Source organism: Apteryx rowi, unplaced genomic scaffold (genome assembly GCF_003343035.1).
Source record: "Apteryx rowi isolate R43461 unplaced genomic scaffold, aptRow1 scaffold_311, whole genome shotgun sequence".
Lineage (NCBI taxonomy): Eukaryota > Metazoa > Chordata > Aves > Apterygiformes > Apterygidae > Apteryx > Apteryx rowi.
In genome coordinates, this window is record NW_020449542.1 from 839416 (window position 1) to 864964 (window position 25549).

Here is a 25549-nt window from a genome sequence, read left to right on the forward strand (position 1 = left end):
AGTCAATTTTTTTCCATTTCTACTATTCTTTATTCTCCAGAATAGCATCTCGCCTTAACTTTTACTTTCACTGAGATCTATAGGGCTGCCAAAACAGAACACAGATATATATTTGCCATTGTCTGAATAGCAATCCAAGTGAAGTAAACCTTGGTCACATGCTAACAGCTTGTTCATCTGTAAGAAAAATTGTGGTTTTGAAAGTTATAGCTTAGCTGTGTTCTTCCAAAACATGACATAACAAGTAAAGCCTTAGACTTGCCAAGCTTATATTTCATGAAGCTTTGGACTGCCTAAAATGTATATCCTTATTATTATTTTTTATGAAAAGAATTTTTCATTAGCCTTTAGCACTCATATGCTCACATTTTGAGTTAAACTGTAACTTTTCATCCTCTAAACTTGTAATGAAAAGACTTCCACCCACTCCCAAAGGGAGCATGATCTCCTAGAATGGCACAATGTATAACAAAAATCACTATTTGGGCTAAAAAACGTGTGTAGTAAAGTACAGGAGATAAAAATCTAGTCTTATATGCAGTCCTTATTTCTGTCATTACCCTCTGCCCTTCACGATGGTAGAAAGCAGAATGTTTGACCAGGTGAAAGAACCAGCTAGCAGAAAGGTGCACAGGGTAGGTGAGCAACTGAATCAAAGCTGATTGGTTTTGAGGACATCTAGAAAAAGAAAAATATATTTGGATAAATTTTTCCGAATTAGTATTTTCTTCACAAGTGCTATCACAGACCCCAGTGCCCCATGCTGTTAAGTAAGCATTTAGACTGGCTGATGTTGAGAGATGTGATGGAAAGAAACCACTTTCTGCATCCTAATACCAATATTTCTTTCTCTATGCGTTGCAAATAAGACTTTCAGTTAGTGGTGATCTACAGCACTTTCACTATTATGATATCTCATGAAATCTGTTAAACTGAAGGAAGACAACCCCAGCCCATCAGTGTGATGGCAGCATGCTGAAATGCCATCTGGAAGGCACTGAGTAAAGGGCAGGCACCGTCTCTGAGCCATGGTCAGCAAATGCTTTGAGCGAGTACATTGATGACAGGCTTGCTCTGTGGAGAAGAGAGCAAAGGCAGCAACCTTTCCTGGACTGAAATGTCTTACCCCATTAGTGGATTTGCTGGTGCTACTTGTGGAAAGAGCTGATGCTCTCCCACATTGTCAGGGGAGCTAGATGCCTCCAGACAGTGAGCCAAGGTGAGGGCAAAGGGGTTTATTTATTAATTTTTTTCAAAAATCTGTGGGTTTGTGCCTGTGGATGGGAAATGAGTCATTTAGTACAGTCCAGCCCCATGCAAAGTCAGCAGACTGGGGTTCTCCGTCCTGTACTTAGAGGTTAGTGCTCATGCTGTGGTCTAGTAGTGCAGTGCAGATCCTTGTGATCCTCTGAAGAGCATGGGTAAGGCGATGCGTTCTCTGCACACACACACAGGTATGCACATGGTGGATTTGACTGAACTAAATGCCAAGGAGTTGGTTGAGTTCATGACATTTTTCCTTTAAAACCATAGCAACCACTACAAAACAAATAGTGGAATTAAATTTGAAATACATTTCTTCTAATAAACACCCCTCTCTTTTCCCAGACTTAAGCCAAAAGTCATTTAAAAGGAAAAGATCTATCATAAATTGGGCTTTTTGGCGTGGCCCAGGCACTCACTTGGACAACGCAACCCTCTCCTCAACATCTGCTGCTCCTGGGAAGCTCTTTGGCCTCTTGCTAACAGCCATCTGTGAGGACGACAACCTGCCCAAACCTCTCTTGGTGAGTCCCAGACTCTGGGCAGGCTCTTACAGTGGTGGAATTTCTTTGTGTAGTAAATGAGAACATGGGATGCTGTGTAAATGGGATGCTGAAATTACCCAAGCAGAGAAACCAGAAGGAAACCTCGTCTGTGGTTCTCAGCAAGAACTTTGATTTTTAACATGTGCTGTGGTCAGGCCTGGTTAATACGACATAGCTTGCAAATTGTATGGGATCAGTCTGCTGCTCGAGGGGTTTTCTTCTTTATAGCCCATGCTGTAAGACTGGTTCTCTAATCCTCACTTATGCAGTATAAATAAACTCCATGTTCACACATATTTTTTAAACCACTCCCAAGATCACTGTAATATCCCAGACTCTAAGAACATGGCATCTACTGTCCCATATAGAGGGCCCACACTTGCATACAAATGCCACCTGCCCTTAAGAAGACAATGTCAGAGCCCCCCTTGAAGTCATCCAGGGTGAGGAAGCACTCTGGGTCCTCATTTTTGATCTGACATCACCATTACAAAAGTGGTTGGGTTGGCTGGAGTGCCTCAGCCCTTTTTCATCCTATCTCAAGGGAACTCTCATGCTGGGGGTCTCTCAAAGCTCCTTTTTGCCCCAGCCCAGCAACATGAGAAAGGTTGCCCTAGAGCCCATTCCTAGGGATAATTAAGGTAGATGTGTGGCATTTTTGCTCAGGAGCCTGTCCTGAGGACTGCCTTATTGTTGATGCAGCAACTGAAATATTTACTCAGTGGGAGGGAATAGTGCCTGGTGTGAGCCCTGCAGAGCTGGGCCCTTCGTCCTCAGAGCCAGACTTTCAGCTGCAATAACTTGCCAGAGCTCCACTGAAATCAGTGGGGTTACATCAATTTACATTAAAAAATGGTTTGTCTCCTAAGCTTGAGCTTGATATGCTGCTTCATCATTGCCTGAATATTGATCATACCAGACTTTTAAGTCTTTTATTAGTGTGGCTTTGCTTTTTTTTTTTTTTTTGAGAGGGAAAGTGTGTATTTTTATTATGTAGCTTATTTAAATAAGCCCTGCAGAGGTGGATTCTGTAAGAACCTGGTCTCTCTCTCTCTCTCTCCATTTGAGAGATGAACCAATGCTGCACTTTGGAAATATCATCAGAACTTAAATATCAGAAAACTTTTTTTGAAAAAAAGTAAAGATATTAAGTACAGAATTACAACTTGGTAGACTTTGTGGGTTTAGTCTTAAACACTGTGTTTATGCCACAAAATATAACTTACTTCTAATTTCATGCAGCATCTCTGGAGAATGGAATACTGCACTTGAGGTACTGTGTGGGATTTACCTTTAAGAGAAGGAAAATATCAGGGCTGAATGCTGCAGGCATGTTTGATATTTCTGCTTTAAAACTTCAAACTTGCTTTCGCAATTAAAGGACTCTCTTTTAGCCATTACCACACTGAAATATCTTATATCATTAACTTCATTCATATAATTTCTTTGGATTTACTACTTTAAGAGGGGCTTCCCACTTTTTGTTCAAAATATATTTTTAAGTGTTTAATCATGTGCTGAGATCTTGTGCTGTGGGATTCAGCCCATTTTTGCAGCAGAGTTTCTAAATCTCTGCAAAGAAAATGGAAATGCTGACACAAATGCTGTTGTCGTGAATGGTGCTCTTCTAAAGTATCTGCACATACACGGGTGCCTGTTTTTCAACTTCTACAAAAGCAAGAAAGAAACATTCAAGAAGTAAATTTAAAAAATAGTTTCCATTAGACATATTTGCATTGCTGTGTGTCAGGAAGACCTACCTTACAGCTCAGACTCTGAAGGTAGCCAAAAGCCATTGCTTAGCCATTAGTGTTAGAATAACTTGGTTTAATGATGACAGACTCTCCCCAGCATCCCTTTTCTTGCCATCTCTTTGGATAATTTGGTCCAGAGACCACAATGTGTGTGCACATAATTATAAATACTCTGTCTGCACATGTTTCCCCTAGGAAGAGAAAAACATGACAAATACCACGTTGCTTGGAGTGCCTGCTCCTGTGGAGAGCCTCTGAGGTGATCAGCATATATAAGAATCTACCCAAAGGAAACTGCAGAGAATTAAGCAGCTGGAAAATATCATGTACATATTACTTCAGGAGAGGTCTCTGATTTCAGCATTTCCTTTTCTGCTGATTCTCCTCTCTTATTTATCAGAAGAAATCAGGCCCTCCTGTTATTTTAAAAATAGGCAGATAGGGAGATAGGGATAGGGAGAAATCTGCTTGTTTACCCTTCTCTTTTAAATACCTCATGTTGAGAGCTGTCTACCTGTTTACTCCTGTGCAGCCTCATTGACTTCAGAGGAGCCCCTGTCAGATGCAGGGCACTGTACTAGGTAAACTGCTAGCCTCTTCCTGTAACACCGTGTTTATATATTTAAATGACTTGACTAATAATTGAACAGTACCTGGAAGAGATCATGCACTAGGTTAGTGCTGAGTAGTGATAACATAGTATTTCTGAAGAGATGTTTTCCAGAATCAGTGCCCCAGACTGTAGCTTTACCATTAGACTTGGCATGGCCTGGAGAGTGAGCCTTGACTTGTTTGATTTGTGAACTTTAGGACTCAAAGGTTTTCACCTGTAACAGAAATGGTGAAACAACATTTTAGTGGTTCTAAACAATTAAATCTGTTTCTGAGAAAGCCTCTCTGCCTGTTCAATTTTGTTTAGGACATGCTTTCCCTCCTTTACCAAGAGGGCCCTTCCACTGAGGGTATTTTCAGACGCTCAGGAAGTGCAAAAACCTGCAAAGAGCTCAAGGAGAAGCTTGATTCAGGAGCTGAAGTGGACTTAGCCTGTGAATCCATATTTGTGACAGCATCTTTGTTTAAGGTATGTGAAGGACATTCCTTTCCCCCTTTTGGGTGAGAGCAGCACAGATTTCAGGCACAAACAAGTGGGGCATTTACCCAGGGACAGGTCCAGAGAGGACCCAATAGGATGAATTGAGAAGAATGGGCTGACATATTAAAATTATGAGGATCCCTGAAAGAGATTACCACTAAGTTAGGATGGGGAGGAGGACTAGCCAGCTTACTCTCTTCAATAGGAATTAGGGATTTTGTTTTGCTGTCAGTTTTCCTGAGGTCTCTTTATCTCTGCTTAAAGTCAATAAAATACTAGAAAGGAAGATTTGCGGGCTTGTTTCCTTATTCATCAATAATACCTTACACTACAGACCCTTGTGATTATATGAAGTTATCCAAAATATTTGGATTGACTTTCCCATTGATTATCTTTTCTTACAGATTCGTATGTTAATGACAATGTTGCTTGTGCAAAAATTATCACAAGCCTTCAGCAAGGCATCAGCCCAGGAGGAGGATCAGTATATTTCTCTGCAGATTTTATTACAGTGCATCTTGATTACATGTAAATTTTGCTTAAAAGAAATTTTAATCTCCTTTTTTAAGCAAGTCCTGCTTGGGTGGAATTTTTTTATCACAGGAAGTCATTCCTCTTGCTGCCATGTGAGAGGTTTTCATTGGTGAGACTTACATGTATGCATTCCTGCTGGTGGGTTTAGGGCAGGCCAGCTGCACCATGCAAACTGCTCATGTGCAATACCCATCCCACAATAACAGTTTCATTGAGGGGTAATTGCTTAGTGTTTATGACACTGAAGAGCACATAGGCAGTTACCATGTAATAGCAAATGTATTATTTATGCACKCCATGGCTTCCTTTACCCTAGTCTCTTTGCGTAGCTGGGATTTGAGCTTCTTCCCATTTGCAACACTCTGCCCACTAATGGTTGAAGCATTAGGAGACAGGAGCAGGGAGACTATCTCTGACTAGTATAACTACTCCATTACCAAAAGGATTTGTGGTCAGTGGAAGGAGGCAGGGATGCCTTCTCTTGGAGGGCCTGTGGTCTGGTGCTGTTGAAGTTTGCCAGCTGAGGAGAAGAAACAGGGACTACAGATGAAGTCCATGATGAGTAAAGGCAGACGTTATACAGCATCAAAATAACTGGCTCCACTGCATATTTTTTGGTTCAGTGATACCAGATAAAGTATCCAAATACCTCCATTTTGACAGGAAAGGGTGAGGACAAGGCAGTAAAATATTCACTTTAAACATAATCCAAAAGACTTCCTTATTTCAAATGATTTGCTGCTTGTTTTGGTTGCTTTGTGGATCAAAATGCTTGTCAGCTAGTGCTGTCCCATCAATACATCCTCTTGTATCTGCATAGCTTTTTCCTATTCCCTCCCACGCTCCAGAACAGCTGTTTACATATTTTGTTCTTCTTTTCTCTGGATAAGGATTTTCTTCGCAACATCCCAGGCAGCATTTTGTCATCCCAGCTCTGTGATAAGTGGGTCTCTGTGATGGATCAAGGGAATAATGAAGAGAAAATAAAAAACATCCAAAGGTTGAGTTACTCGTGTTCTCTGTATTCTCCTCCCATATATATATATATATCCCAGAATGCAGAATCCCAAACATTCAGCTTACAATCTGTAATTAAAAAACCACAGCATTTAAATAGATATGTAAAACATCCTTGTATATGCAAGTGCACTTAAACTTATGTATATGTTTAAGAGATTTCCTGTATGGGCATTTTTCTGATTCTCTTTTGTCATGATTTCTGCCTTTTGTGGATGTCAGTAAATAGAGTTGATCATTTCTTTTCATGAGAAAATATTTATAATATTTATAAGCATGCTGTCCAAGATCTGGATTTCTGCTTGATACCAGAAATAAAGTAAAATCATCCACGGGAAATTTGGGGTCCTGGGAGAAAGGGTAGCTGCAATCACTTCCTCACATTTTCCCCCTCATTCATCTCAAATTTTAGTGACCATTTTGAAGCCAAGATGAAATCATAAATGAAACACTGGAACACAGTGACAAGGGAAGCCTCCACCCTTGCAGGTGATATAAAAGAGAGAGTGGGCAAAGTTTGTATCATGAGAAACAGAGTTTTGTACACAAACAGGAGGATGAACTAGCTGACCTCATGCATACTTACATACATACATACACCAACTAGATGTTATGTAGTGAAAATTGAACTGTTTGGTAAAGTGAATACTGAATTACTGAGGAGAAATACAGTTTAATCTCATACATTGTACTTGGTTCATTAGTTTGACAAAGTGTAGTTTTAATGATTTCCTAATGTATTTGTGTCATCCCAGGAAACTGTTCAGAGATGTGTCATGGTGAGGGAAAGCAGTTGAGTAAGAACACCTCTCTGACATACTCCCTGCTTTAATTAGTAGACCATGTTTCCCTATGTCTGTATTTTCATTGTTTCTGACTTGTGTATATGCTATCTTCAAGTTTTTTATTTAGTCCAGTCACTAATTTGGGGACTTATTTTTGTATATGTTTTCAGGTTAATAGAGCAGCTCCCCAGAGCTAATGTTGTTCTCTTACGTTACATCTTTGGAGTACTGCACGGTATAGAAATGCGATCTGAAGAGAACCAGATGAATGCATTTAATCTAGCTATCTGCATTGCACCTAGCCTGCTCTGGCCTCCTGTTTCCTCTACTCCTGATACAGAAAGTGAATTCACAAAAAAGGTAGGAGAAACTGTGATGTAGTTAAAAAAAGAAAAGAAAAATAACTTTCTTCTGCTCCACCAGACTGTTGTTTGCAATTGTAAGGATAGTCAGTATCTCTGCAGATCTCTGCAGATCTCTTAAGAGGGCCCCAGATATGTTCATTGATCCATTATCATAATCCTCCTGGGAGAAGGGAAGAGAGATCATAAAGAAATGCCCAATGTACTAGAGAAATACTTTTGTCATAAAAGAGATCTCCAATTACAGCGGCCTTGGAATAGGACAGAGCAAAAAAGGAAAAGATGTATGCAAGGAGGCCATCAGTATTTGCACCCTAGTCAAGGATCCCAAGGGACCCAGGTGAAACAGAGGACTGCAAAAGGCAGCAGAGAAGGAGATAAGGAGGGATGAATACCATCTACCAGCTCCTCTTCTGCTGAAGAAGATGGAATTTGGTGTGATATGGAAACATCTGGTAAAGATAATTCTAGAGACAGGGTGTAACAAGAAAGATGGCCAAATGCTAATTAGAAAAATATAGCTATTCCGTCTTAATTCCCAGCAGTGAGAAGGTAAGGGGCAAGGTAAAATCCTATTCATGGCAAAACTGTGTGGCACTGCCTTTAGAGGGGGAAAGCGAATTCATTCACAATAGCCCTACCATCCTTGCACGGCTAGTGCTGGGCATTTCAGCTGGGCCTGGCCATTCTTCTAGGGCTTGGGATGTCTGGAGAGGAGTTCCTCGCTGCTGGGAGGCAAGGACAGCCCATCTCACCACCCTGTGGCTTTCTTTCCCAAAGTGGCCAGGCTGCTGCAGGGCAGCACTGTTGGAAAGGATGACGCAGTGCAGCCAGTGAGCTGGGGACCTGGGGAAGGTCTCGCTCAGTAGTAAGAGCAGAGCAAGGAGTTTTCACTGTGGTCAGAGCAGAAAATGCCAGCAGGGCACTAATAAACTCACCTCTGGCTCCAGTGGAGGATGTGCTGCCCCTCTGCAAGTTATCACAGGAGCAATAGTCATTGCAGAAGGAGTAGCACCCACGTGCAGGTCCCTCAGGTGCTGCGGGAGAAGCCATCTCGCTCTTCTGGCTCCCAGTGGTGACTGTGCAGAGGACACTCCTGAGCGCCCTGGCTGGGCTTGCTTGCAGGAGTGCACAAGAGCTCCAGGCTAGGCCACCGCGCTGCAGTGGGGAAGGGTACGCCACAGGGCAGCCTTTCCATTGGGGCTGTTCGAAAAAGGAGCATAATGGGTTGGCACTTTGCTTGTTACTCATCTATACAGCGAGTTTCCCCTGGATGTGATAGTGGAAGATCTGACAAGACATCTCTCTCCCATTGCTTTGTTGCAGATTTCTAGTCTGGTGCAGTTCCTCACTGAGAATTGCTGCAGGATTTTTGGAGAGGAAATTACCTCCCTCTTTGGAGAAATACTTATGACATGCAAGAACAGAGAGAATGGCTCAGGTAATACAGATTGATGTTTCAATCATTAATTTACACACAAATTAAACAGCTATACCCAGCCACACAAAAGATCAGGTATATTCCATGGAAGGATGCTGTTTCCCCTTCATGTGGTGTACCCAAATAAGCACTTACTTCTTGCTGTTTTCTCTCCCTTCCCCAAAATATTGGTGACAGTCAGTAATTCAGCTTGTCATGACCTAGACCATCTCACACAATACTCTCGCAAAGAATCCTTTCTTCTTTTCCAGTCATCTGAGCCACTACATTAAAAATAAAAGGAAAAAAAAAGAAAAGAAAGAAAAAAGAATCCAGAGAAGTTTTCCTCTCAAATACAGAATTTTTGCCTCCCAGTTATGTTTTTTCAGAATTTCAGAAAGTCAGAGATCATCAATGGATTTAATAAAGATGTCACACCATCACATTAGGGTTGAAAACATCTATTCTTTATTACCAAAAGAGAGAGGTCTCCAGATTTTTTATGAGATTTGCAGATTTTGTGCCTAGCACAGAAAAATCATGGTATTTGGGGGCTGAAAATGTCTCACTGACTAGCTGATAATATGCAAAGTGTTTCAGAATATCACTAATCCCCTTTTCCTCTCCAGTCCTGTGTCAGTATCTGTTTTTACTGGAAGTTGAGATCTCCCCTTAAAATATTTCTAAAACAGCATTTCTGTAAAATAAATATTGYCATGACTGGCCTACACTGACAGTGGCTATGGCACTTGGTAATGCCAGATTGACTCAGTGTGACTGTCCTAAACTCCTCATGCACTGTCTCCAGTGAAATCTGGTGAAATTTGGCCTTCCGCCCCACACCAGTGGAAGCACATGGGATCTGCTGGCTTGCTGTGCTGGGACTGAGCTCAGCCCCACAACAGGTTACAGTAGCTAATCAAGTTTTCAAGCATGCCCTGAGCCATGATAACTGCTCATGCATTAATTCAGTCTGCTGCAAATGTGAGATAATTTAAGTTAGTTTACCCCAGAGCAAAAGAAATTTATTGTAATTCAAATTGTCGCATATATGGAACAGGGCACAGGTGCGCACTGCTCAGCTGAAATGAGGTGACTGTTTAAACTCATGTTTACGAACTGGGAGAAGAGACCTGTCTTCATAGTGTTGCTGTTAAAACTATTGTAATTTCTGGAACACCATAAAAGTATATGAAGTGTGCCCTGTTTTCTTCATTTGCCTAAAAGAAGGGAAAAAAGATTAAATGAACATTTCAAGATTCAATAACAAAAAGAAACATTCAATAAGTTACTAATTTAATGTTCTATGTGTAAATTGTTGTTTACAGTTGGGTTACTAATGCTGCTGCAGAAAGTCCTGACTTCAAGAAAACAACCCCCCAAAATCTCACCCTTATTTGTCCCATCATCCTATGTTTCTTAACTGAACTGCAATTTAACTCATTTCAGTTTTTCCATTTCAAAATTAGAAGGTAATTTTTTTCTGAAATTGCGGACGTTTCTGCTTGAAGGATCTTTAAAGCACAAATGCTCCCTGAACAGAAAGGATACTTTCCAAACAAAATGGGACTGCCTGTCGGCAGGGTGCTTTGGTCATTAACATGCTAACACTTGTTTTGTCTTTGCAGATGTTGCTTCCCTCCATCTGAATGACTCTTCCTATGACAGTCTGGAAAACGAGCCGAATGATGAAGCCGACTCCTCATCTAGTGACTGGATTAAGAACCGAGATCAAGATAACAGGAGCAGGGAGTCTGTCTTTACTCTGAGCGATGGTGATTCGGAGCAAACAGAGGTGGATGAAATACAAAACAAAACCAAATCAAAACAGTTGACAATTTCTGTTGACGTACACCATAAGTTTTTGTCACAAGAAAACTCAGAGAACAAATCTCTCTGTTCCAGTGCATTGGGCTTCTCTTCAGCAACTACCTCAGGTGCTCTTAAAACCCCAAGGAGACACAGGCGCTCCTCAGAGCCCACAATTGGCCTTCTGGCCTCTGGTTTCACCCGCCTCAGTGAAGGTCGTGAGAAGGCAACGCGCAAAGCCAGCTGCGACGTTGTCCTGTCTCATGAAGATGAAGACTGTCTCCGCCAGCTTCGTTCTTTACAGATGGAAGGGCAAAAACTTATCAATCAAAGCTTGATTATAGGGATTAATGTCGGTAAAAGTGACAACACAAGCCAAAACATTGAAAAGAAAGACCTGTCCCGTTTCCTCCTGCCTCCAGCCCCCGAGGGATTAAATATTTGCTCAGGATTTAGCTCTTCTAGCCTGTCTTCTCCTGGGACATCTCCATCTGTGTCATCGATGAGCTCCCTGGACAGTGCTTTCTCTCAGTTTTCAGACCAATCTGTGTTTACCCCAACTGAAACCTCCTCCCCTTTGGATAGCACTTTCCAGTTGCTAAAGAAACACAAAGACACTGCTGCCGAAGCAGTTGATGACTTTTTGGTTAAGCCCACTGGGGCACCAGCACCTCTAAAACCTACCGATGCTTTGGTTGAGGGGGGCTTGGTGGAGACCAACAGCAGGCCAACACCTCTGAAACCCACTGAAGCAGTGGATGGCTATTTGATTAAGTCTGACGTTCAGCCATTATCTCTGAGAGTCACAGGAAGAGACAGACTTCATGATCCAAGATCAAAGAGGAGGTCTAGAAGAGCACTGCAGCAATCCAAAGTTTGAAGAGATTGACCAAAGCTTTTTGCAAAGGAATCTTACGCTTAAAATAAACACCATAAAAAAAATGCCTTTGGTGTTAATGTGTGTTCATTTTAAGTTTAATATCCAGGTTGTTTAAATTTAATTGAGCAGTCCCAAAATTCATGGGTTTTCTTATTTTTTAGGCAATTGTTAAAGTAATTTTCCCACGTAAAGTTTTGCAAGAATATTGTAAGAATAACAAAAATTGTTAAAAAGCAAGAAAACAGAATCCTCCGTAGAATCTGAAAAAGTCCCAGGAAATATTAAGAGCAGTACCCTGTCCACTGACCCTGTCAGGGCAGCAGGATGCTTGCTGGGACTCTCCCCTTGAATACTCGTGTGTTGAGCCTTGCGGATGTGAGTCCCGGTCCTTTGTGGTTTTGATGTAGCGTGCAAAGTCAGCATAGATCCCATAACTGTGGTATTATACTACTGGTCTGAAACTGATAGTTATTACTTTCATTGTCCTCCAAGGAATAAGTGTATTGTTTTCTGTATGTTTATACAGTATGTTTGATAGGTGTAGTTATTTCTTTCACACTGCAAAAGAAAGAAAAAAAAAGCTCATAAATATGTAAAGTTAAATGCTGAAGCTTGTAACTAACACCTCCCAGCTCTGCGTGTTTCATTTATTGTGCTTTGTTGGCTGTTCTGTTCATATTTAAGTTGTGAATAGTTTCTTAACATTGCTATAAATGGCATTATATATTATTGCAAGCAGAGCACATGTAATTTTATTATGCAGCATCTAAAACATCATATAATATATTAAAAGTAATGCATTATCTAAATGCTTTGAGTTTGTATAATATATCCTGAAAAATTTTGCTATTATATATGTTCTGAAAAGAAATGTGTATTTTTGTACTTGCAAAAACTGCTGCTAATTTTACGAGTTCTGTTTTGTTGTTACAGCACTGGTATTGATGTGTATGCATTCAATGCTATATATTAAATATTATTTGTTATGTCATAAATTCAATTTATATTGTGTAATTTTTTTTAGGTGTCAGTTCTACAAGCTATTGCAGAAGCAAAAGTCCCAGTGATGCCACTGCAAAACTTGCATGAGAAAAGACTGCAGCATTTTTCCTGCTCTTTGGCTAACATCATTCATATCACATGTCATCATGTTGTTCACTTTTGTAACATTTTAGTCATATTTAACAAGAATTCCTACCCCTTTGCTCTTCATTTAGAGGGAAGGGGGTGTTTTCAGCTAATGGGATGGAGTCAACAGTGTGGAGGTGCAGAGAGAGCTTTTCAAGTAATAGAAATTAGGCTTAGAGGGGAACAAGATTAATTCTTTAGTATTAGCAGGGTTATAGAGAAGGCAATAAAGAATGCCAGTGTTAAATTAACATGTGCATGCACACCGTGCTTCTGAAATTGCATTGATTCATTAATTAGCTTTCCATTTTCAAAAGCCCTTCACCACTCCAATTAATATGCACCAATACTGGAGTTTCACACTCTGTTCTATTTAACTGCACCCTGGCAATGGTACCTATTGCTAAGCACTTCTGAAAAATGTAAACACGGTCTACTGCTCTAAGCAGTTTCCAAGTATTATCAGTGTAAAAGACTTTCAGCTTTGTGTCAGAGAGAATGAATAGTCTCCAACAGATTCAAAGCTGTGTTTTACAAAGTTAGAGATATCCTTCCTTGAAAATATAATCAGAGCCTTACTGTTTGGGGTCTGATGGTTGTATCTGTGAGCAAAGCTGCATCTGTAGAGACCCATGGAACGCAATAAAACATCATGCACTTAGAACTAAACTAGCATGTATAATTGTTTGCAAGCTCAAATACTTCGCTGGAATTTGTTCGTATATTTTTCAAATTCATCCATCTTTAATGAATATATTGATACACTAAATCTGATCAGTAATAGTCACCTTCCAAAGGTAAATTCTTTTGTATGTATTTTGAGTCCTTTTACCTAGTAGCCCTACATATTCACCTCCTTTAAAACAAAAAATGACGCTATTTTGAAATAAAACAGCTACTCTGCATTTCTTTTCAAAGTGGAAAAAAGCATATCGCTATGCTATGCTGCCAAGATTACATCAAGTAGCAAATGCTGATTCATTGCAACAATAATAAAGCTTTAGAAAAATCTCTAGTCTCTACAATATAAATGTTCTGTCCTACAAATGATATCTTCCAGCAAGCCATTTATCTCTGCTAGTCTGAAGTAAAAGTATATCCAAGAGTGTTTCAATGTGAAACAAATTATGTGTGTGCTTTTGAGCTGTAGCTAATGCTAGAGTGCTTTCAGATTTAAACATATGGTGAACAAGCTGGACGTAGGTTCAGTACAATTTAAAATGCACTTCTGTCTTGTAAGACGTGCACCCTGCTATTGCACGTGGCATGCTCTGTGACAGCCACAAAGAAAAGCACTAATGGGAACCATCACTGCCTACAACTCTGTACTAAAGGAATTAAATGCTGCTAAAACCCAAAATAAATTATACCAAACATTTTCAGAATATCAGATGCAACTCTGAAGACTCCAATACAGCAGCAGCTTTGGGTTTGCTATCGTTAGGAAGCGAACGGTTAATGTACTGGAGATCCCTGCCTCTCTCTTTCTCATGGGCACCTTCAGAGCCTGGGGAAGGAGTCTCTGGTCTGGGGCATATTAAAAAGAAAGTTTTGTAGCTCATGACTTTTTTTATGAGCCTGCTGATGGCCTGTGAGAAGGTTTTGGGCTAAGGGTGGTCCCTCGGGCTGGTGGCTGAGAACTGCTGTCCTGCCCAGGTGTGCATGGGGCTCCCCAAGCGCCGGGGTCCCAGCCCAGGCACATGGGACACCTCGTCTTCCCCTGCTGCCTGCCTCCCGCGGCTGCCGTGGAGGGTGGCTGCTTTGGACTAGATGCCTGAGCTTGAGGTGGCAGGTGGTAGGTGAGATGTTTTCAAAATATTTTCTTCTTTTCTGGAGCAGGAAAGAGAAAAAAGCCTGTAAAATAAATGACTGACTCAGGGAAGAAACAGCGACAATGACTCCTCGTTCACTGCTGTCTAACACACAAAATGAAGTAAAATGACAAATTACCTCTCTCGCTTACTCTTTCTGTCCCACGGGAGTTCATGATCTTATCAAAGTTGAGCATCTTGCCTCTGGTTCACAAGTACTAACCAGCTTTCCTTTCAGGTGGTTTCAGAGATTAACTTATTTTAACTTTAGAGCAATTTGTTCTCAACCTGCTTTGAAAGTTGCCGATGGGGGGGCTTTTTCAGTTCTGTCTGTTGGTCTCATAAATGCTATTACTTCTTCCCTGCAAGCTTTATCTCTCCAGTACAACCCAGTTTGGGACAAGGGAAGATATGTGCCATCTATTCTTCACTTAAACTAGTTTATACAGTTCCAGCAAAACAGATTAGAGGTCCTGGGGCTGAAGCATGACCTTTAAACTGAAGGTGTCCCTTTATCCATGCCTCCAGACTGCCAGACTCTTGTTAATACTTGCTGGTCCAGTTCCTTTCCTGTTCTGGGGACATAATCTGGCTCCAAGATCTCATGGTCTACATTTTATTTCCAGCTTTGCCATCAATCTGCTTTGTGGCACTGGGCAAACTTACCTGCCTGTTTCCTTTTCCAGTCCCACTGCTGGTCTTGTCTCCATATATCATCAGTGCCTGGGACAGGGTCTGTCTGCTCATGGAGTTTGTACAGCACCCAGCCTAGCACAAAGATGCCATCTGAGTGGGACCTTGACAACAGTGCTGCTGCACAAAGGGCAGGATGAAACCTGCTGACAGTTCTGGTTTTATTACAGCTATAATGACGTCTGCATAAGATGATAAATTTGCTAATGACATTGCTCAGGAGCACAGACTTGTTATTCAATTTTCCACCACATCCGCAGCCCGGTCCCATGCCCATGCCTGGAACAAGCAGGGGAACAGAAGTTGCTGCTTCAGTTGATTTCCTTCAATCCCAAACATAACTATTCCCAGCTGCTTAACCAGACATGAAGGAGATCTGCTTTTATAGTGGGGGTATCTCTGTTCTGCCTGGCTAACAAACATCACTCATGGGGAGGAGATGCGGAGACCTTCTGACCTTTGGGTGGCTCCTGAGCTGATTACTGAAGTCCTCTGCTTCCAAACGAATATGGGAAATAAACTTTTAATTTTTTACTGTTCCAAACCAACCTAGAGCTTATGTAAATTGGGTTTAGCTGAACCACCACGTGTCAAAGGTGATTAAAGATAGGATCATGCTGGTGGCACACGGCTGAGGCTAGAGTGTATGTGAAGGCAGCAGCCATGTCAGTTAGCTGTGGACCCCCACGTGTGATCGCCACTCACCCCTGCATTGGGGCTCCTCCGTGGTAATGCAGATAAGCAGCTGAAGGAGCCCCCTGAATCCACACATAACTACCCAGTCCTGGGGCAAGGCATGGGAGTGTCCCGAAGCACAGGGCTGAATGCAAAGCACCCTCTTTTGGAGTCAAACCCTACTGCAAGGAGCTGGAGGCTGGACCCAGTTGCTACCAGTTAGACAAAAGTCTCTGGTTGCAAGTCCTCCTGTGTACCTTTATACACAGAAGAATCTGCACACTGTTGCTCAAGACAGCCTGTATACCCTGGGCCCGGACCGTTGCCCAGGCCAGAGCCTCCTTTCAGCATTGTCATGGCTGTGAGCCGCCTGCTGCGTCCTCCAGTTTGCAGGCGAGTCTTCACTGCCACTCCCGTGGGGTCTAAGAAGCGTTGAACTGTTCAACCAGCTATTTCTATCTGGGTGCCCCTCTAGCTCTCCCACTGCGCTTGGAAAAGCCCTCATTAGACACTGCTTTTGTGCAGTATCTTGGTGTTCCAGAAGGTGCTCATCAGACTCTGAGCTCAGGGAGGGGGAAGCTGATATTGTGGCATGTTTTGCTGGCTGGCCCTGCAGCCGGCTCCGTCTCTTTGCCCCCAGCTCAGCAGACGCATTGGCAAAAGCACTGTTTGTGCACAGGTTCATCTGAGGCAGATTTCCATCTCCAAAGCCAGCACTGACTGGTTGAACCCTTGCAGAGGGCTGGTGCCAGGCCTGGTTGCTATTCCCCAGATCTGGGATCTGCTCAAGCAGGGCTGACCAGCAGCCCATGCCCCAGGTGTCCCCAGCGCTGAGGCACTATTTTTCTGGGGGGATGCTAACACTTGGGACAGTCAGCTTTCGACTAGGTACAGGACTAGTTGCTACACAGTGGGGCACGACCCCGGGTTGCTGGTAATTGGGAGTGAGAGTTGTGGACCAAATGCCCTTGTTATCCTTCCTAGGCTAATTTCCATACATGCCAGCAGCAGAGATTTGGCAGCAGACTGACACTTCCGTGGCTTCCTTTCCCCCACCTTGTCCTGTCCAGCCCTCTCCTGATGCAGTCAGTAACTCCATGCCAGGGTAATGGTACCAAGCCCTGCAGGCACCCAACACATGCAGGAAGCATCAGCCTGTCTGTGCCTGGCACAGCCAGTGCTTTTGGGAACTGTGCACACACACACACACCCCTGTGAGGCTGCCATGACCCCAAGACACTGACTTGCTTCACACACCTTGTGGGCCAACCTGTGCATCTGCAATATAGGCAAGACATCTGCAGTGTGTTGGACCTATCAGCCACCTCTCAATGGCATCCATAAAAACATAAGATGACCGGATAATTCAGGTGGGGAGGGACCTCGGGCGGGTCTCCAGTCCAACCTCCTGCTCACAGCAGTGTCAGCTCTGAGGTCAGACCAGGTTGCTCAGGGGTGCACCCAGCTGGGTCTTGAGAACCTCTGAGGACAGTGACTGCACAACCCCTTGGACAACCCATGCCATTGCCTGGTTGACCTCATGGGGAAAAGTTTCTCATTATATCCAGTCTGAACCTCTCTTACTCCAGTTTATGCCCGTTGTCTCTCATCCTCCCACCATGCACCACCATGAAGATCCTGGCTCCATCTCCTCAATGACCTCCCCATAGGCGCTGGGGGCTGCTATCAGGTGCCCTTGAAGCCATCTTTGCTCCAGGCTGGACAAGCCCATCTCCCCTAGCCTCTCCTCATAGGGCAAGCCCTCCAGCCCCGACCACCTCAGTGGCCCTCCCCTGAACTCATTTGTTCATTGATGTCTTTCTTCCAGTGGTGGACCCAAAACTGGACGCAGTATCTACTATGTGGTCTGATGAATGCTGAGTAGGGGAGGATAATCCCTTCCCTTGATCTCTGGCTCTGCTCCTGTTCATACAGCCCAGAGTGCTGTTGGCTTCCTTTGCTGCCAGGGCACGCTGCTGGCTCATGTCCAGCTCACCAAGAACCTCAGGGCCTTTTCATCAGCAAATATGAACTTTTGTGAGCTACTGTGAAATACTCTTTCTCCTTAGGCTTTGAATTTTTCACCTAGACAATTAGTTAGAGAATAAATTTCTGGTAGTTTCCTACGCTGAAATTGCCATGTTGAAACAGAAGTACAGTGTAATACTTCTTTTCTGATTAGTTTTACCTCTATGTCACATTTACTGGGTTTGCTGATCCAGTATATACAAACTCTGTCCTGCAGGGCCAGCTCTGAGAGCGAGTAAGGAAGGTGCTTGCTTGCCTTCTGTTGACATGGATCCCAGCGCCTCCTGCAGCTGACTGAGACGTGAACCCAGAGGAGGTAAGATGAAGTTTCCAAGGGGCACAAAGTACCTCCTTGGAGAAATGGAGCAAATACAATATGAAAAGTATCATCAGGGGAAAATGTGTCTGGGTGGAATGTATCGGGTATTTCTGCCAGCAACTTGTTCCCTCCCTATAGGAAAGGAAACAACATGTCTGTGCATGTCTGTTCCTAGTTATCATCTGGGAACTATAGGGAAGAAGTGACTTAAACCAGACAAAGGAAATTTTTATATATCCAACACAGATTCACTTTCCAGAATACCCCAAGCCTAGGCACACAAATAAGGAAGTGCCAGGAGGACAGCATGATGGGGGAAGCTCTCACATTTTTCTGGGAAGTCAGTACGCTTGGGAGCCTCCCTGCACAACCACAAACACCAGTCATTTATCTAGCACTGGCCTATCAGGCACTGAGGCACAAGAGACCTCACAGCCACAAAGAGCAGCCTGTACACTAGCGCATGGAGGATGGGGAACAAACAGGAGGAATTAGAAGTCTGTATGCAGTTGCAGGGCTATGATCTCATTGGGATGACAGAGAGGTGGTGGAATAGCTCACACAACTGGAGCATTGCAATGGATGGATGTATACAGGCTCTTTAGGAAGGACAGCAAGGAGGGGGGAATTGCCGTGTATGGGAGAGAGCAGCAGGATCATGTGGAGCTTTGCCTTGGGATGGATGATGAGCCACCTGATAGCTAATGTGCCAGGATTAGTGGGCAGATCAACAAGGGCAGTGTTGTGGTTGGTGTCTGCTACGGACCACCTGATCAGGTAGAAGTAGATGAGGTCTTCTTCAGACAAATGGAAGAAACCTCATGTTCTCAGACCCTTGTCCTTATGGGGAACTCAAACCACCCCAAAATCTGCTGGAGGGACAACACAGCAGGGCACAAGCAATCCAGAAGGTTTCTGGAGTACACTCATGATAACTTCCTGAAACAGGTGTTTGAGGAGCCAATGAGGGGAGATGCTTTGGTGGACCTCATATGAATAAAGAAGATCTGGTTGAGGATGTGAAGGTTGAGGGCAACTTTGGCTGCAGAGACATGAGATGGTGGAGTTCAGGATCCTAAAAGGAAGGAGCAAGGCAAAAAGCAGGATCACAACTCTGGAATTCAGGAGAGCAGACTTTCACCTGTTCGGGGATCTGCTTGGAAGAATCCCATGGGATAGAGTCCTGGAGAGAAGAGGGTTTCAGGAGAGCTGGTTGACTTTCAAGGATCACCTCCTCCAAGCTTAAGACTGGTCCATTCCAATGCACAGGAAGTCAAACAAAGGTGGCAGGAGACCTGCATAGATGATGAAGCAGTTCCTGACTAAACTCAAACATAAAAAGGAAGTGTGCAAGAGGTGGAAGCAGGAACAGGTGACCCAGGAGGAATACAGACGCTGTCCAAGTGTGCAGATTCAGGGTTAGAAAAAACAAAACTCTCTTGGAGTTGAATCAGGGGAGGAAGATGAAGGGCACCAAGAAGGGCTTCTACAAGTACATCAGCTGTGAAAGGAAGACTAGGGAAAATGTGAGCCTGCTGCTGAATGGGGCAGGGGACCTGGTGACAAAGGACATAGAAAAGGCCAAGGTACTCAGTGCCTTCTTCTCCTTGGTCTTTACAGGTAAGGTTTGTTTTCAGGAATCCCAGGCCCATGGGAAACTCTGGAACAAAGAAGACTTCTCCTTGGTGAAGGAAGGTCAGGTCAGGGAACACATAAATAACTAGATATTCACAAGTCCGTGTGCCCTGATGGGATGCACCTGCAAATGCTGAGGGAGCTGGCTGTCATTGCAAGGCTACTTCTATGAACTTTGAAAGGTCGTGGTGATTGGGGGTGGGGGGTTTCCTGAGGACTGGAAGAGAGCAAATGTCATGTTTATCTTCAAGAAGGGCAAAAAGGAAGATCCAGGGAACTACAGCCCAGTCAGCCTCACCTCAATCCTTGGGAAGGTGGAGCAAACTCTCCTGGAAACCACTTCCAAACATATGAAGGACAAAAAGGTGATTGGGAGAAGTCAGCATGGATTTATAAAGCAGAAGCTGTGCTTAACCAACCTGATAGCCTTCTATGATGAGATGACTGGTTTGGTGCATGATGTGAGAGCAATGGATGTTGTTACTTTGAATTTAGCAAGTATTTCAATACTGTCACCTGTAACATGCTCATAGACAAACTGATGAAGTACAAGCTAGATAAGTGGACAATGAGGTGGGTTGAAAACTGATTGAACTGCTAGGCTCAAAGCATTGTGATGAGTGGCATGAAGTCCAGCTGGATGCCAGTCACTCGTGGTGTCCCTCAGGTGTTGACACTGGGGTCAATACTGTTTGTCGTCTTCATCAGTGACATCAGCAGTGGGGCAGAGAGCAACCTCAGGAAATTCACAGATGATACAAAACTGGGGGGAGTGACTGATACACCAGATGGTTGTGCTGCCATTCAGAGGGATCTTGACAAGTTGGAGAGACGGGCAGAGAGGAACCTCATGAAGTTCAGCAAAGAGAAATGCCACATCCTGCACCTGAGGAGTAGTAACCCCATGTACTACTACATGCTGGGAACAAATGGATGAAAATTAGCTTTGTGGAGAAGGACCTGGGAGTCCTGGTGGACAACAAGCTGAACATGGGTCAGCAATGCCCTTGTGGCAAAGAAGGCCAACAGCGTCCTAGGCTGCATTAGGCAGAGTGTTGCCAGCAGGTCGAAGGAGGTGATCCTTCCCCTCTCTACTCAGCCCTGGTGAGACCACATCTGGAGTGGTATATCCCATTTTGGGCTTCCCAATACAAGAAAGACATGGACATACTGGAGTAAGTCCAGCGAAGACCCACAAAGATAATTAAGCAACTGGAGCATCTCTCATATAATGAGAGGCTGAGAGAGCTGGAGTTGTTCAGCCTAGAGAAGAGAAGGCTCAGGGGGATCTTATCAATATGTATAAATATCTGATGGGGGGAGTGAAGAAGATGGAGCCAGACTCTTCTCAGTGGTGCCCAGTGACAGGACAAAAGGCAATGGGCACAAACTGCAATACACACAATTCCATTTAAATATAAGAAAAAACTTTTTTTCCCTGTGAAGGTGGTTAAACACTGGAACAGGCTGCCCAGAGACTGTGGAGTTTTCCCTCCTTGGAGACATGCAACCAAATTGTGGAGAAAATAACTTGTATTATTATTTTTTAAACCTTCCCAAGAAAGGACATTGACCTGTTTAAGCCCCCATGAGGGTCATATAGACAACGGGTCCAATGGCCATCGCATGATGTGCTTGGCATGAGGCAACAGCACCCATTCCCTACTGTGGTGCAAAGGGTGTTGAGGCACCTGCGTAGTGGACTGATCTGTTTGCTGCATGCTTGAGTCATGAGATATGGAAGGATACAAACACCTGACTGATGGTCCCCATTAGCAGTTTCAGTTGTGGACACCCTTCCTGTGATCTTCAGGGTGGAGTGTAAGTATCCATAGCTGCTTGACACAGACAGGGTGGTGGTGTTTGAAAAAGAAAATCCTCTTCCACAGCCATCGAGCGAACATTTACAGTTTAGGGATGTTCTCCCGTGTCCTGTCCCAGTCCATCCATTAGCTCTGGGCCTTGGTTATGCCAAGTCAGTCTGGAAAAAGCAATCAGACCTACTTGCACCTGGTTTCCTCACATGAAAGTTAACAAAATCCAAGAAAGCATGGAGTTGGGGGGGAGAGAGAGGGAGAAAGTCAGAGTCACTTCATGATCCAAAATCTGGCTGATGGGGCTGGCGAGTAGCTGGAGGAGGTGTTTGTGTAGGATTCTGCTCAGTTTTGGTGGTGTTTTTCTAATTCCAAGGATATGAATATGCTGGAATTCTTTCCTTTTTCCTCTCTATTTCTGCTTTCTTGTGACTCTCAGCTCTCTGCAGTAGGTTATATTACCTGCAGAGTTAAGTTTTTTTATTTAATGAATGGTTCTAGGGGTTTTCTACCTGCCCCTGGCTTTTCTGCTGTTTTTCAGTTCTTGTTTCACTGAAAGCTGCAGACAGGCTCTCCTGTTTGCTTTCTTTGGAGCATTAGGCAATGAGATCAGTTCTTTGCCTACTGCTTCCCTTTCTTCCTTGTATGCCATGCTCTTTCTTTATTCAATGTCTTCAGATGCTGTTACTGACATGGGCTTGCAAGTCTGTAGCTCATGTCTGGAGGAAGGATAGCAAAAACCCCAGAACTCATCCCCGAGTCAGCAGAAAGGTGGGATCAGACCCCTATTCTTTATGGCTGGGGAAATTCAGCAAAAGGTAACTATCTCAGACACCTGAATAAAATATTTTGGAACAGACAGTGCTGCTGATGTTTTGAAATAATTCAGAAAATTTCTAGGAAACCAGCAAAAGTTCTAGCCTTACATCTAATCTTCAGACTCCCTTTTATATCAGGAATGGAGATGATGATACGCATTTCCCACAGTATTTAACACCTCCCCATACCCTGGATCCAAGATAGGTGAATATTCACAGAAGGATAACCTAGGCAACCCCACTGGACAGCCTCATACACACACAGCATTTGAGGGACCATCTAGAGGAGAAGCCAAGGCCCTGGCCGCGCTCAGGGCATCTCACCAGCCAAGGGCTGAGTGTGGGAAGAGGAGAGCACGAGCAGCCCTGTTAAGCCTCATCTTTGGCATTCATGCAAGGCCACATCCCCTTGGAATAGGCCTTCACTCCTCTCAAGTGTAAAAGGCGGTGAAGCATGATGTCTGCCGGCTAAGTGAAGCCCTAAATAAATATTAAGGGAACTGAGCCAGCTTTCTTTCATTCACAGAAGCACTTGCATGATTTCACTTATTCTCAAGATTAGTTAATAATGTCTCTGCATTGAGACCACTGTCAAGATAAACTAACTGACCCATTAGTGTCCAAAGGGAAACTCTACTTGGTTTAAGGTGTTGAGTATTTCTGTTAGGACACGGTTGCCACAAAGGGCCTAAAGGTTTTGGGCTTCGCTTGTGTTTTATAAATATGTACAATGCATTCTGTAATGGTTTTTCTTAATACTAGGTTTGCTCTAGGCCTTATTTTGCCTAGATTTTTTAGTGGCTTGACTGTAAATGTCAACAGTTCCTAGAGGAGAAGTAGTCTGGTAGCTACTGCCAGTTGTGCTAAGTTAAATACTTCAGAATTTAACTATTCAATGACCCTGTGTAAGAGAGGTGTTTCCAATATAGAAATTATTTCTCTGCACTTGATCCTCTTGTCACATACTATTTCAGTCAAACTGCTATAAATTCACTCTTTCAAGTGCATCTGTAATTCTGACTTTACCATGTAAGGAGAGGCTGCCATCCTGCTCCTCTTCCATATGGAGAGCTCCCATGTGTTTCCCTGCTGAAGGGGCTGAGCCAGGCGGGGGGAGCAGAGGACCATCTAAGAGCTGAGGGTGAAAGAGAGATGGTATCATGTAGTCTATGTGCACAGCCAAGGCTGAACTATCCTGGCTGATGGTTTGAATAACGAATCCACACAGTAAGTATTTACAAAGCAAGAGCTGCCTGTGACGTGCCCTGCTAGGTTTGATGATTAAAGTCCAGCTGCCAGGAGCACAAAGACCTGGTGAGCACTGGAGGGGCGATGCCAGTGGGGAAGCCCCATAGCTCATCTGTGCCAGCGGATCCCCTGGTCCAGCCACTCACTGGGACCACTGGAGGGGAATGATCAGCCCATGGCCCCGGGTGAAACCCACCAGAGGAGCCAATGGCCCCAGATTGCTGAGCAGGGCGAGGGCTCACATGAGTGTGGGACTCACAGTGGGCTGCAGGGGGGGAGAGCATGGGGGGACTGCGCAGAGCTCATTACGGGATGTTTTAAGGGGATTGTGAGAATGTGCAAGACTGACCATGGGATGTTTAGGGCAAGGAGCAAGGGTGGGGAAAGGGAGGAATCAAGGTGGACTGGGAAGGAACAAGTGTGAGAAAATAAAGGGAAAAGGGGATAAAAGGGGCCAGTCTTGGTTAATCAGCTGGCTGGTGAGCGTGCGCATCTGACTGAGCCCTGCACTTGGTCACCACAGCCTATCCGATATTCTTATTAAATTCTGTTTCTAACTGTCTTCTGCATGGGTGCACCTTGGTCTGAGCCTGTGGGCGAGAGCACTAGCAAACTTCATGCCAGACTCGTCAGTGAGCAGGATAAGAGAGCCGAGTGCCAGCAACTGGAGCAGGACCAGGAACCTCAGGTGCTCGAGGGTCCAGAAGCCAGTGCCTGGGGAAACCGGGGTCTGAGGCCGGCTACTGGATAGACCGGGTGGCTAAGGCTGGAGGGACCCATTTTGCGTGTGCGTATATATTTCACTAGTGGACATCAATCCTGATCAGCTGGAGAGGAACAGGATTTGGTCACCCATGCTGTTCAAGTGTGTGCAGTGTGTGTGTGTGTGTCCATGTGGATGCCAGTAAAGGCACTGCTCTGTCTGCCTTCATCTGTGGCCGGCCGTGTGTGCATGTATGTGTGCCCACGCACATGTGTGCCTACTGGTAATACACGCTCAGCCTCTCTTCTGGCGGGACCTGGGGACCCGGAGCCGCAGCAGCCTTGTGTCTATCGGACTGGGACAGGAGGAGTCCACCTGAGTCCCAGTGCCCTCCGGATTTGGCTACTTTATAACATAGTCAACAGTTTTGAATAAGAAATTTCTTTTAAATATTAGGTGTTAATTTACACAAAAGATGCAGTGTAAAATGTTTGGAAAGAGCTTAAGGCCAAAGAGGGATGACCCCAAAGAGGGATGATCCATCCCTAGATGGATCCAGCTGGAACAGCTGAAGGGCTCTGTGCTATTTGCTACAGGGAGCAGCTCATGTGGACCCCCGCCTCGCAGTAGGCAATATCAGCTTTGTTAACTCAAGCTATCTGCTTCGAATAGTTAACACAAAGCCACTGATTTTGTCTGAAACCCACTTGCAAGCACTTGGATGAACCGTTCCCCTGGCAAGGCTGAGGGCAGCCAGCCTGGCTGCAAGCGTGGCAGGAAGGACGTGGGCTGCAGCCAGGTCTCGTACAGGCACAGCCACTTGCGAAGCCCGCATCCGAAACCACCATCCCATTTTCACAAATGCCTTTGGCTGCAGAAACCTGGTGTGACCGGACAGCCGAGGCAGTACATGTCCCTAAGCCATTTTTCAAGCAAAATTCAGTCTCTGAGGATCGAAGCCATGAGGACAGGTTGGCACATAAAGATGTGCATAGTTGCTTAGACCCACCTGAATATTTCCATGGTATTGCTATCTCTCTCTTTAAATAGCTAAATACTTGCAGAAATATGGCCAGAAGCAAAAGCTGGTGCATTAAAAATATTTCTCCTATGAATTTTTCACCTATAATTTATTTTCTAAGAGGTATTCAGGCTCTGAAAAAGTTTTCATTGTCCACAAGAAACTTTTCTGTGTATAAACATCTGAATGATGTT

General features: G+C 44.1%; 2 protein-coding genes across 3 annotated transcripts in view; both read left to right on the top strand.

Moving 5' to 3' along the window:
* ARHGAP20 (Rho GTPase activating protein 20) overlaps positions 1-11501 on the top strand; it is a 53351-nt gene extending 41850 nt beyond the window's left edge. The window contains exons 9-14 of the mRNA XM_026070513.1: positions 1609-1787; positions 4482-4643; positions 6080-6189; positions 7162-7351; positions 8680-8794; positions 10402-11501. Of these exons, the coding sequence (XP_025926298.1) occupies positions 1609-1787; positions 4482-4643; positions 6080-6189; positions 7162-7351; positions 8680-8794; positions 10402-11462 (1817 nt within the window). The 3' untranslated portion in view covers positions 11463-11501. The remainder of the gene's footprint in view (positions 1-1608; positions 1788-4481; positions 4644-6079; positions 6190-7161; positions 7352-8679; positions 8795-10401) is intronic.
* The window catches only part of PSPC1 (paraspeckle component 1), a 592911-nt gene that overhangs the window by 476434 nt on the left and 90928 nt on the right, over positions 1-25549 (top strand). The window lies entirely within an intron of this gene.